At 41.4% G+C, this 12,596-nt stretch overlaps 1 protein-coding gene across 1 annotated transcript in view; it reads right to left on the bottom strand.

Annotated features, from left to right (window-relative positions):
- GFPT1 (glutamine--fructose-6-phosphate transaminase 1) overlaps positions 1–8,750 on the bottom strand; it is a 52,692-nt gene extending 43,942 nt beyond the window's left edge. The window contains exon 1 of the mRNA XM_039239552.1: positions 8,577–8,750. Within this exon, the coding sequence (XP_039095483.1) occupies positions 8,577–8,583 (7 nt within the window). The 5' untranslated portion in view covers positions 8,584–8,750. The remainder of the gene's footprint in view (positions 1–8,576) is intronic.
- Between the last annotated feature and the right edge of the window lie 3,846 nt (positions 8,751–12,596).

The following is a 12,596-nucleotide window of genomic DNA, read 5'->3' as shown; positions in this document are numbered from 1 at the left end:
GCCAATTTTCTTGTTGAATGTCTCACCTTTTGGCTGTGTCTAATTGCTTAAACTAGAAATAGTCTAACCAATTTCTCTATTCCTTTTATTTCTTGTAGATTGGAAGACAGATCTAAAGACTTGATTGAGTTAGGTCAAAATTTAGGGGCAAGAATTACTCACAATGCACATATTATTTTATACTGTCCACAGGTCCCTTATTAGCGACATTAAGATTGTCACTAGTAAAGACAATCGGATCACCTAGCCTATCATATTCTGAAAGCATCTTCAGAATACTCTTCAGAGCTTTAGATATTGACAGCACTGATTTTAAGATATTCATATTCTCTGGGGCGCCTGGGTGGCTTAGTCGGTTAAGCGTCCGACTTTCGCTTAGGTCATGATCTCGCGGTTCGTGGGTTCGAGCCCCGCGTCGGGCTCTGTGCTGACTGCCAGCTCAGAGCCTGGAGCCTGTTTCAGTCTGTGACTCCCTCTCTCTCTGACCCTCCCCTGTTCACGCTGTCTCTCTCTCTCTCTCTCCTAGAGATAAATAAAACATTAAAAAAAAAAAGATATTCATATTCTCTTTCTTTGTGATCTATATAATAATGGAGCACTTCCCAGTCAGTGGCATCTTAAATTCAATAAAATACCATATATTGTGTTCCAATTCAAAACCTGCCTTTTACTTGAGAGGAAGCACTATTATTATCAATAATTATCAGTGTAATTTTGGGGTTCACTCTTGGAACAAAGAAAAGAAGAGGAGGAATAGAGGAAGAAGTCGGAGCAACATTTCTCTGTACATAACCAGGCAGGAATTGAAAGGAAGAATAGGATAACATATGTACAGAAGTTTTCTAAGATCAAAGTAACAGAGCAGGAGAAAGAAAAAACAGAGGGGAGGGGATTACCCTAAGTCATCCCTGCTTAAAGAAATGAGAGATAAAGAAGAGGCTGAACCTGTCAATTTTACTGACCAGCCCCTCCCCAGGCCTGTTGCTTCGAGACAGTGCACCTGCTGGCATTAGTGGGTTATGTGTACTTGTGGGGTAGCTGGGAAAATATAATTGGCAAATAACCAGCCAATCAGGCATACAGGGCATGTTCGCAAGGGAGGCATTCATAACTCAAAATGGTGCTTATTAGCATAGAAATCACTAAAGTGAACCCCATTCCAGGTCTTTGACTTGTCTTCTCAAACCTCTCATAAACAGCTCTGCTTTAGGTTAACTACTAAAAGCCCAAGAATCAACACTCTTCTGCTCTTCGGTAATTGCTCCAATACCACACACAATAGTTTTATGGAGTGCAGATTTTCCTCTCCTATATCACCATGTGCTTCCAGAGTGTAAGTTTTCTTATTTATTAGCTGAATATTCTTGGAATAAATATTCCCTTAAGTGAAGTGGGTGCTCGCACTTACAGGCATCATTCTTGGAAAATTGCAACTTAAAGTCAATGACATAAAAGCACTAATGAGCACCCTGCTTAACAAAATACTCAGATGCAACCAGGAGACACACTTGGTTAAAAGATTATTAAACCTTATGGAAATGAAAACTGAATGCAACTTAGTTGACTAATTATTAAAGTTCTTATGCCTGATTAAATTTATATCCTTATACATGAGAATACTACATATTTTTCCCCTTGCCATCTTCAGTATTTTGAGACCTCAGACAGTATAATTTATCAGTGATAAGTGTTCAAATTCATTCTCTAAACTTTATACTTTCTGATCAAAATCTATCTGCAATGCCACTTAACTTTCATTCTGCAAGTTATACTCCATTCATAATCATCATTAAAGATTCAAATTACACAAATGCTACAGAAGTGTATACCTCCATACAAGGGAGCTATCCACTATTAATCCCAAACAAACTGTCTAAATTCTTCAGCCATACACTTATGTATATGTACAGTCCTTTCGCTATACAAATACAAAACTACATGTACATGGCTTTAGAGGGCACTTCTGTAACAAATAAATGTGATGTCTCTCTATATATTGTTTCTTCTACTTAGGATGTTGGCTATCTTTTTATGTCAGTATATAAACATCTACCCTATTCTATTTAATAGCTGCATACTACTGCATAAGAGATTTATTTTACCTAATCATTTCCCTCCCAATTGAGGTTTTTCTGATTCTCCATAGTTACAAACAATGCCTCAATTAAACTTATACACATCAACTTGATGCCTGTCATAAAACAAGTTCAACACTATAATCATGGAGGTACAGTCTACAAGAAAGATTCCTTTAAAGGAGGAAATATTTGAGATAACATTTTCTATAATCCTGAAGACAACCAAGAAAAAAATTATATACAGTGACAAAATGAGGAATTTCAATTAGTAGTGTTTTTTTAAGTGTTTAAAATCTTTTCCCTATTTACAAAATGCTGGTTCGAGTGTCCCCTACTTTGTTGTAAATACATGCTGCCACTGGAAGGAGTTCCATAACACTTCTTACACACTGAACACTCTGGAACTCAAAGCACTGTTTAAACCCTGACATCTCTAATTACACACTCCCTCACAGCCTACCTATGGCATCATCTTTCCTGGAAAAAGCATGCATTTCCTGCTCACAAACCATCAAATATTTCATCTCTCCCGCTTCCATCTAACCAATCCCATCAGACAACAATTTTTCATCATCCTGACAACCAGCCCCTCTGAGCCCACTGTCCCCAAGCAGGCCTACAGCAAGGTCTATCCACTTCAGGTCCATCCATCTCAGGCCCGCTTCTGTAGGGGCCTCCCAACTGCTGGCCAACCCTGTTAATTCACTGCTGGGCCAACTTTCAAATTTCCCCAGATATTATCTTAAAGCTAGAATCTAGACTCCTCTCATATTTCCATTTCTCTTCTTTCTGCTTTCCTCTTCCATTTTTAGTAGATTCTCACCTACAGAACTGAAGCTTTCATCATCATCTTAACAGTATTATACCCTCTTATCCTTCCTACATTGCTGACGTGCCAGCAGCTCTTCACCTTAGAGACCTACTATGGATTTGGATACAGCCTGGGTGGGAGATCCACACCCTCCCCCAGATTTTGAAGGACCATCAAGAGCTCATCAGACACTGCTGGAACATCTGGAACATCTTCGTTATCCCAGGCACAGGTCCCCCCTCAGGGCAAAGCAACTCCAAGGTGCCTTATCCTTTCATTTAAGTTCAAAATAGAGAAACATATTTCACATACTACTCCCTGAAAGCCAGTCTCTCCTACCTGTAACTCTTGATAAGCAATTCCTCAACTTTTTAAATACAGAACTTTTTTTTTTTTTTAATGTATTTTTGAAAGAGAGAGAGACAGAGTATGAGCAGGGGAGGGGGAGATAGAATCCGAGAAGCAGGCTCCAGGCTCTGAGCTGTCAGCCCAGAGCCCGAAGCGGGGCAAGAACCTGTGAACCAGGAGATCATGACCTGAGCCAGTCGGCCGCCCAACTGAATGAGCCACCCAGGCGCCCCTAAATACAGAACTTTTTATTAACATCAAAACATTTTGAGGACCATACACAATAGTGGGTTGAACTTTTATTATCCAATGATGTAGAACAACTTTTGTACAATTTTACAGACAACGCTTTAAGTATGAATCAGGCAGTGAACACCCTGTAATAACTTCACAGTTTATAGGTCAAGAATCACCATTCTAGAACTCTTAAACTCTATCAGGGGACCTCAGTTCCACAGTACTCCCTCCTCCTCAATACAAACTCAGGCCTTTGCCTTCATACATGCAACTTTCCTAATAATTTCTTTAGAGTCAAATGCAATTAATTTCTCTCTGTAATACTAAACATGAATGACATTCTTCTGATTTTGCAGACTCTGTCCAAGTCAATACACTACTTTGGAACTCTTCTGCCTCTAAATATGGTTTTTGGCCCTTTTTCCTAGAATTTTTATTTCTTCTTTCAAACCCATGGCAACAGTTCTCAACCTATTTCTGACTCCATTCACTGCTGGGTAACTGCCATCAATGATATCTCTCTCAGTCTACCAGCTGGCACTATTCCTCAACATAAGAGTACTGCTCCTGTGGCGCCTGGCTGTCTCAGTTGATAGGGTATATGACTTGATTTTGGGGTTGTAAATTTGAGCCCCACAATGGGTACAGAGATTACTTTAAAAAAAAAAAAGTACTATCCTATTACCTTGAACCTTCTTGGCCTAACTAGTCTCTGAATTTCTATCATTCCACTTGTAGTCTATAACATGGCAATGAACAATTAACCAAAAAGCCCTAGCATCACCCACACCTTCTGCATTCCTTGTATTGCACTTGGGTATTCATTGTTTCTTCCAATCCAACAGCAATTCCTTGAAGGCAATTCCCTTATTTTAGTCATCTCTCTGAAGGGCAAAGCACTAAGTATAAAACCATCACTTCAGATATCTTCCAATGCTTTCTAGGTACCTGAAATATACAGTCAAAAATTCCCAAACCACAGAAAGAGAACACCATTTTGCAGGATGCTAAATAGGGACAAAGCAAAAGAAATGTTCCATAATTAAAGGTTTAAGAAATACTGGGTTGAAGTCAACAGGTTTATTTGTAGAACTTTCTAGAAACTTTAATCTTGCTAATTGTGACACTTCAAAAGCAGAATTTCCCACACTTGTGTTATTAAACTCTTTCCCACCTTCTATTGCTTATAACCAGCACCTATTAACTTCTCCCTTCCAGAGAACACAACTGAGGAAATGCTTATTAAGTAATTAATCATTTTCTTTCACAACTACTTTATATCCAGTATAATTTCTAAGGATATATTAATAGTACTGGTTTTATGATTTATCCTAGCAGCCAGTCTTAGCATCCCTCAATTACTTCCAAAGCTATTAGTATAAATACAAAAAAAAATTTTTTTTAATGTTTATGGATAGAGAGAGAGAGAGCATGCGCACGCACGCACACATGCACGCAGGGAAGGGGGAAAGAAAGAGGGAAAGAGAATCCCAAGTAGGCTCCTCACTGTCAGTACAGAGACCGACTTGGGGCTCAATCTCATGAACTGTGAGATAATGACCTGAGCCGACAGAGTCGGATGCTTAACCAACTGAGCCACACAGGCACCCCAAATACAAAAATCTTTTTAAGGAGTCATTTCAGGATACTTTTATTTCTTCTTAAGGTATGTTTCAGGTCGGGTTCAAACTCATAACCCTGAGATCAAAAGTTAAATGGTCTAGCGACTGAGCCAGCCAGTTGCCCCAAGGATACTTTTAAATTATAAGCTCCCTTACTGTGTCTAAATAGGGCCTCATTTGCCAAAATTCCATTTATATATACCACTGGATCACAGGGGTATACCTGCTCCTCCAGGGACAATGTCTAGAGGCATTCAGAATGGTCCCACCTTTGGCACACCATCATAGGCTATCCTATAACACAGCCTCTAACAGCACTTGGCTATCCCAAACCCCTGGTAATATAACTGTTTAACTTTATACCAAGGAGGTTGGAAAAGCTCCAAAATCCACATGTGGTGTGTGCCCAGGCCAACTTTGAGGAGTTTGTGCTGTGAGACCTACAGTTCTTAGAGGTTGTCTAAAAGAAAAAAACATGTCAACAGAGATTGTGGTGATTCTGTGTGTGCTGTGTCAGGGACTGGATCAAGCAGGCTTTTCTTACTGTGGAGCAGAATACTGTTTTGAAAGTGTTGAAGGAACAAACAGAGTCAGAAAACTAAATTAAATGCAGTTTTGAGGAGCGCCTGGGTGGCTCAATCAGTTGAGCTTCCATCTTCAGCTCAGGTCATGATCTCATGGTTCATAAGTTTGAACCCTGCGTTGGGCTCTGTGATGACAACTCAGAGCCTGGCGCCCGCTTTGGATTCTGTGTCTCTCTGTCTCTCTGCCCCTCCCCTACTTGTGTTCTGTCTCTCTCTCTCTCTCCCCCTCAAAAATAAATAAACATTAAAAAAAATAAAGAAAAAGAAATGCAGTTTTTAGTAATAGAAAATTCAGAGGCACCTAGGTGGCTCAGTCGGTTAAGCATCAGACTCTTGGTTTCAGCTCGGGTAGTTATTTCAGAATATGTGAGATTGAACTCCACGCTGGGCTCTGCACTGACAGCATGGAGCCTGCTTGGGATTCTCTCTACCCTTCCCCTTCACTCTGTTCTCAAAATAAATAAATAAATAAACATTTTTAAAAATGTATCAAAAGCTTTTTTAAAAAAAGAAAGGTTATTACCCTACATTTATAAAGAAAAAAAAACAGCAAAATCTGCTAAAAGTTGGGGGTAGTAGCTTAAGTGACTTGCCATCTCTCACCAAAACAAAAGATAGTACAAATAAAAAAGGACAAAGTGTATTCCAAAGAACCATGAATGAGAGGATAAAATAAATTTGGAAAAGAGGCACACTATTCTTCTCTGGGAGATTCACAACACTTATTAGACCACTAAAAGATCCAAGAAACTCTCCAATGAAAACAGCCAGTTCAACACTGTTTAATCTACTGCTTACCTAATTTACTTGACCATGGAATCTTTTTTTTTTTTTCCTGATTAACACTACTAACATCCCAACACAAGCTGGTAAACATTACGAAAGTCTTAGTACATCTGATTGGAAAAAGCATTATCACAGAATCTTCATTCTTCTGCTTCAACATTTTACAGTGTTGAACAAAATAACCTCTTAGAAAAACTTGGGACTAGGTAGCAGGTAATCAGAAGGTAAAATTATGAGTGGGGGGATGGGTGAAATAGGTGATGGAGATTAAGGAGGGCACTTGTCTGTGATGAGCACTGGGTGATGTATGGACTTGTTGAATCACTGCACTGTACATCTGAAACTAATATAACACTGTATGTTAACTGTACTGGAATTAAAGTAAAATGGAAAAAATAAACTTCTAAATTTTCCCATCTAATTCCATTCCCACTCACTTCCTCTGCCTAGAAATTTTATTTCAATGACTGAGATGCGGGAAGAAAATAAAGACGATGGCTTAACAGTTCAGTTTCAGAATTTACATTAAAAAGGAAATAAATTCTGAACCTTGTTTCTTGAATCATGCAAAACTCTGTTATGGATTACAAGCTTCAAATATTATTTCTTTAGAACCCATCTGTTTCCTCAGCAGTAAAACTCTATGGAATGGGGATGTTGGCTGTATGAAAACTCTTACTTAATCTAGTCTCCACCCCCAAAGCCTCACCCTTATCTGAACCTTTCCAAAGCAAATCTGACTTTTTCTTTTATGACACTCTGACTCCTTTTTTTTCCTGGAACAAGATAATTTGCAACCAGAAAGCCTGATGCTTAACAAGGCTCACATCTCATCATTCAGGAAGAGTCATCTTGGGGATTAACCAGTTTTGCAAATTCACTACTTCACAACTACAAACTAAAAATGTGTTTTTCAAAACCACTCTACCAATCAGACATAGCAAAAGTACACATGATTGTAAAGTCAGCTCCAATCTAATAATTTCAGAAGCTATTTACAGATTTTTCTGTTTTCGAGTTTTTTAAATCTACTCTAAATTTAAACCTGCTCCTTCTTTTCAGAAGCTGAAATTAGCGGAGAGTTAAATACAGGAAAAATATAAACTAATGAGAGCAAGCTCCCTCCTGCTAGGGTATTCTTGCAAAAGGCTATAAAGAATAAGTTTCCCAGATAGCTTCCATTCTATTACAGTCCTACTTCTCCCTTCTGAAAAAAGCATTCCTCTTCCAGAGATAAGGTTAGTTGTACATTTCAATAAGAGGTAACAAAACAATTATTTGGCCAAGTTAATACCTACTTTAGTGCTTATCAATCATTTCAGATATAATTCTGACAGTCCCCTTTACTACCAGTTTTAGGTAATAAAACTACTAAGTCTCAAAACATGGCATAAAAGCACCTATGTTTTAACTGCACTTGATAAAAAATGTATTAAATATGGACCAACACTGTTCATGGGTAAGTGTTTTAAATGGGTGCAAATGCACGTGATAAAGAATGTTATGGTCACTTTCAGGTCTCTTCCACTAGAGGGTTGGGTCTAAGCCCATTCACCAAGTTATTGATTAGCAATGGTTTCTGTTGAGACAAGGGGTGGCAGGAAGTAAGATCATGTATAATGCCATTGTCGTAGCTCTAGCTATATATAGTTCTATCTTCTATTGGGCCTGCCCGAAAGAAAGCAACTAAAAATAAATATCTTTAAAAGATAAACCCTAGAAGAATGCAAGATAAGTTCGAGAGATATCACCTGATGTTCCACAGGTTGCCTCACTCACCTGATGGACTCTTTTGAAGGCAAACCCCTCCACACTTCAGTTCCCTCTGCCCTCTCTCCTTTTCCAAGACATTTATCTACCTTTTGGTTCCCTTCTTCGCGCAAAACCGCCCCGTTTGCCCCCCAGATCTCCGCTAGGGCCCGCCCTCCTCTCAGGTGCCCTGCTAGGTCCACCACCCCCACCCCCGCTCGCACAGGCCGGCCTCCGCACCCAGCACCCAGACTTCACACCCTCCCCACTCCGGCTCCCGCCAGCGCCTCCGGCCTCCGCTGCTCCCGCACCGCACCCCAGCACCGCCCCGCAACACGCCCCCCGCCCGCAGCCCCCTTACCGCACATGATGCAGAAGGCACGATCCGCGAGCAAGCGGCAAGCAGCTGGCGAGGTCGGGAGCGCACACGAGAGCCTCTGGGGCAATCGGCAAGCTGGGGGGCGGGGGACACGCCGACACGACTCCCTCGGGGATGCGACGGCCGAGGCAGCGACAGCCTTCCCGGCCTCCCGGGCTCGCCAGTAACTGCCGATGGGCCCCGCCCCTCGGCGCGCACCGCGCCGCCGCCGCCACCTCTCGCGAATCCCATTGGGTCGCGACCGCGCCGCTCACGCGCAGCTCCCGCCTCCCCGTGCCGCCCCGCCCCGCCCCCGAGCCCACGCAGGCGCTGGCCTGCTGGCGACGAAGACGTGGCACCCGCCAGCGGCGGCCGCATCCGCTTGGAGTTCCTAGAGCCGCCCGGCCCCCGGACGAGCAGCTGGAGGCACCACGCTGTTGGGGGGGGGGGGGGCAGAAACTCGATGGCTGGCAAAGACGGGCGTTAAGGAAACAGGATGGAATTGTTAGCAAAGCAAATAGCCTTGCAGCCCGCGCCCAATGCTGTCCAAGGCCCCAGGCTCCGGCACCCCACGAAGCGGCGGAAAAAGGAGGAAGAAAGCGGGAGGCCTGAAAAAGGGGATCCTGAGGGGCAAATAAACAAGTCAGGATGGAAAAGGGACATAAAGCTGGGGGAGGGGGGGAAATGCGAAGAAAATTGAGCGAAGTAGGGAGGAAAGGTATAAAAATTCTTGATGCAAAGAGCCATTCAGGTTCGGCCAGTCTTTCTGGTGACAGGCAATTCAGTTACTCAAGCTCTATGTAATATACTTGGCCTCTAAACGCCCTCCGTACCCCACCCCCACCCCCATCCATTGCCTCCCTAACCCCCAGGTTTTATTTGCCAAGGAGATAGGGTGGGAAAATGTAAGGCTAAACGATACAACACAGTGCCCCTGGGCTTATGAAATTCGGCTGGCCCAGACTCCTGATGGCCCACCTGAGAAGACTGGGAATTGCCTAGATTTGACAGCCTAATGTTTGACTCACTGACGATTAATTCTGTGAATTAATGCACCGTTCCTGCCAAGACAGACTTAATCAGAGAGAGATGATGTTTTTGAGAATTTATTACTCAAGCATTTGCTCTAGGAAGATTTAAATGGTACCTTTAGTCAAATGTAGATGGTTATCATAACTATTAATGGCTCCAGATTAGAATCAAATAAAAACTTGATTGGCATACAGAACATGGCATCGACTTCTGACCCCAGATAGCTGGCCTTACCTCACATTTACAGTCTTCCTACCCTACCTCCCAGCCCTTTACATTCCAACAATGCTACAGGGTTTCCCAACTGGGCCAACATTCTCATATTTTGTACACATTGGTTTCTCTTTGTGGAATCCTCACCCTATCTCTACTTAAATGCTACTACCTCTTGGGGAAAACTTATCTTGTCTCTTCAGACAGAGTTAAGGACATGTACCAACCTCTCTCATTCTCTGAACTGCTCCCTTAAAACCAATATACTTCTAACATTTGTGTATTTCCCTACTGGGCTATATGTTTCTTGAGGCTAGCCCAAGCCTCTGCATACTCAACACCTAGTATAAACCCTAGCACAAAATAATAGATCAAAAATGTTTTTGAGGCACCTGGCTGGCTCAGTCTGTGGACCATGAGACTCTTGATCTTGGGGCTGTGGGTTTGGGCCCCACATTGGGAGAAAAGATTACTTAAAGGAATAAAATCTTTTAAACAATGTTTTTGAATGAGTGAAAAAAAAATCCATATTTTTTCCTAGCAAAATTGACTTCCTATGGCTGGTTATATGACCAAGTGAACAAAGGGCTTTTCAGATTTTCTTAGAGGTAAAAATATGCCTTTTCATTACTTGCCTCAAAGAGAGGCTGGAAAATACAACATTTAATGAATCAAAGTATTTATCACCTAAGAGCCCTTTAACATTTCAGACCCTTAAACAGGTCCTTAAATGACCCCTGAGCAAAGTTCAAAAAAACAGTGAACTGTTTGTTAATAGACAACACATTTCTTAATTCAAGAGGCAAAACACTACAGATGTACAGCTTAGCCTCAGAACCCTCATCCAAGAGTTTCTAGTAAGACCACAGTGATGGTACCAAGGAGTCAAGGTAACAAACAAGAGAAAAGCAAGGGGTTCAATAGTATCTTAGTTTGGGCATGAAAACTATGGTTGTACTGCTGGCACTTTCTTTGTGGCATCAACAGGTTTGGTAGCAGTGCACAAAGGTTTTGTTCAAACACTGGAATCATACTTTTACTCCTTGGTGACTCTAGTTAATAATATTGTTGGTTCTTCATTTCTTTAGAAATGGCAACTGGAAGTCTTGATGGCCTTCTCCCCATCAGGCTGTATGGCAAGAAGAAGGTTGAGAGAAACTTTGAAAGTCAATATTTTCCTAACCCAATGCAACAAAGAGCCTTTTATAACTATGCTCCATTCAGGACACTAATGTGAAAGAACTGTTTGTCTAACCCCCATCTTTATAGAGCTTTGCCTTAGCTGGACCTTTGGGACTAGGGGCTGGAAAAGAAAATAAATGATCTGTGAAGGAAAGGGAACATCTGGGTCTAATTCAAACATCTGAAGATATGGATTTTCTCTCCTCATCAAAAATTCTGAACTGTACTTAAAAAAAAGAAAGAAGGAATGATGATAAGGAAGTGCCATGCATCATCTCTCTATGTAAGTCCATTTCCCTGTTCACGTTCTGTTAAACCTGATGGCTCTCAGTCTCCTCCGTGCCCTACAGCCTGATGGGAAGAAGGCCATCATGGCTTCCAGCTGCCATTTCTAAAGAAATGGAGAATCATAATTAAAATAGCCCAGAGGTGCCTGGGTTTCTCAATGAGTTAAGCATCCGACTTTGGCTCAGCATGATCTCATAGTTCATGGGTTTAAGCTCTACATCAGGCTCTGTGCTAACAGCTCAGAGCCTGGAGCCTGCTTTAAACTGTGTCTCCCTGTCTCTCTGTTCCTCCATTGCTCATGCTCTCTATCTCTCAAAAATAAATAAATAAATGTTTAAAAACTGTTTTTAAATAATAAAACAACTTTGTAAGATTTTTATATGTTCCCATGTTTGTGAATTTTGTAAGCCCTTATCTGAATTCCAATAATAAACAGTAATAAAAGTATTAAAATTAAAAAGTCCTAGATATAAACTTCCAGTTATAAGTCCTGGGGATGTAATGTATAGGATGATAACTGTACTGAACTATACTGAATTGTATATTTGAAAGTTGCTAAGACAGTAGATCTTAAAAGCTTGCATCACAGGGGAGTACCTGGGTGGTTCAGTCAGTTAAGCATCCGACTTTGTCTCAGGTCATGATCTCGGTTTGTAGTCTGCGTCGGGCTCTGTGCTGACAGCTCAGAGCCTGGAGCTACTTCAGATTCTGTGTCTCCCTCTCTCTCTGCCCCTCCCCTGCTCACGCTCTGTCTCTGTCTCTCTCATAAATAAAAAAGATTTTTTTAAAAAGCTTGCATATGTTTGGTGATGGGTGTTAACAAGACTTAGTGTGGTGATGTTTTGCAACATATACATATATCGGATCATTCTGTTGTATATCTGAAACTAATATGTCTGTTATATCTCAATTTAAAAAGAAAGGCCTGTGCATAACAAGAATATGGGAAGCAGAGACACAAATGTCCTGATTTTTAGTGGAGAAATGTACCCAGTGGACAGAGAAGATGGTGGTATCAAAGGAAAAAGAAACAGGCAGAATCATAATGCCTATGAGATGGAAGAAATGGACACAAGAACAAAGGACATCAGCCAGGGCATCAGAAAGACACCTTAAGTGAACCCCTTTGGTTCCACCACCACCCCAATTCAAACCAAAGTGACCTTTCAAAAATACAAATCTGTTTCTGTTTCTCCATGCTTCAAGTTCGGTGGGTATCCTGCAGGGTTAAGTCCAGACTCCTGTGTGCACACACATAATCACTCAGGACTTCATTCCTGCCAGTTTGATCAGCACCATTTCCCACCC

The sequence above is a fragment of the Hyaena hyaena genome, unplaced genomic scaffold, assembly GCF_003009895.1.
Source record: "Hyaena hyaena isolate Hyena2069 unplaced genomic scaffold, ASM300989v1 scaffold_158, whole genome shotgun sequence".
Taxonomy (NCBI): domain Eukaryota; kingdom Metazoa; phylum Chordata; class Mammalia; order Carnivora; family Hyaenidae; genus Hyaena; species Hyaena hyaena.
This window is presented reverse-complemented; position numbering and strand designations above follow the sequence as displayed.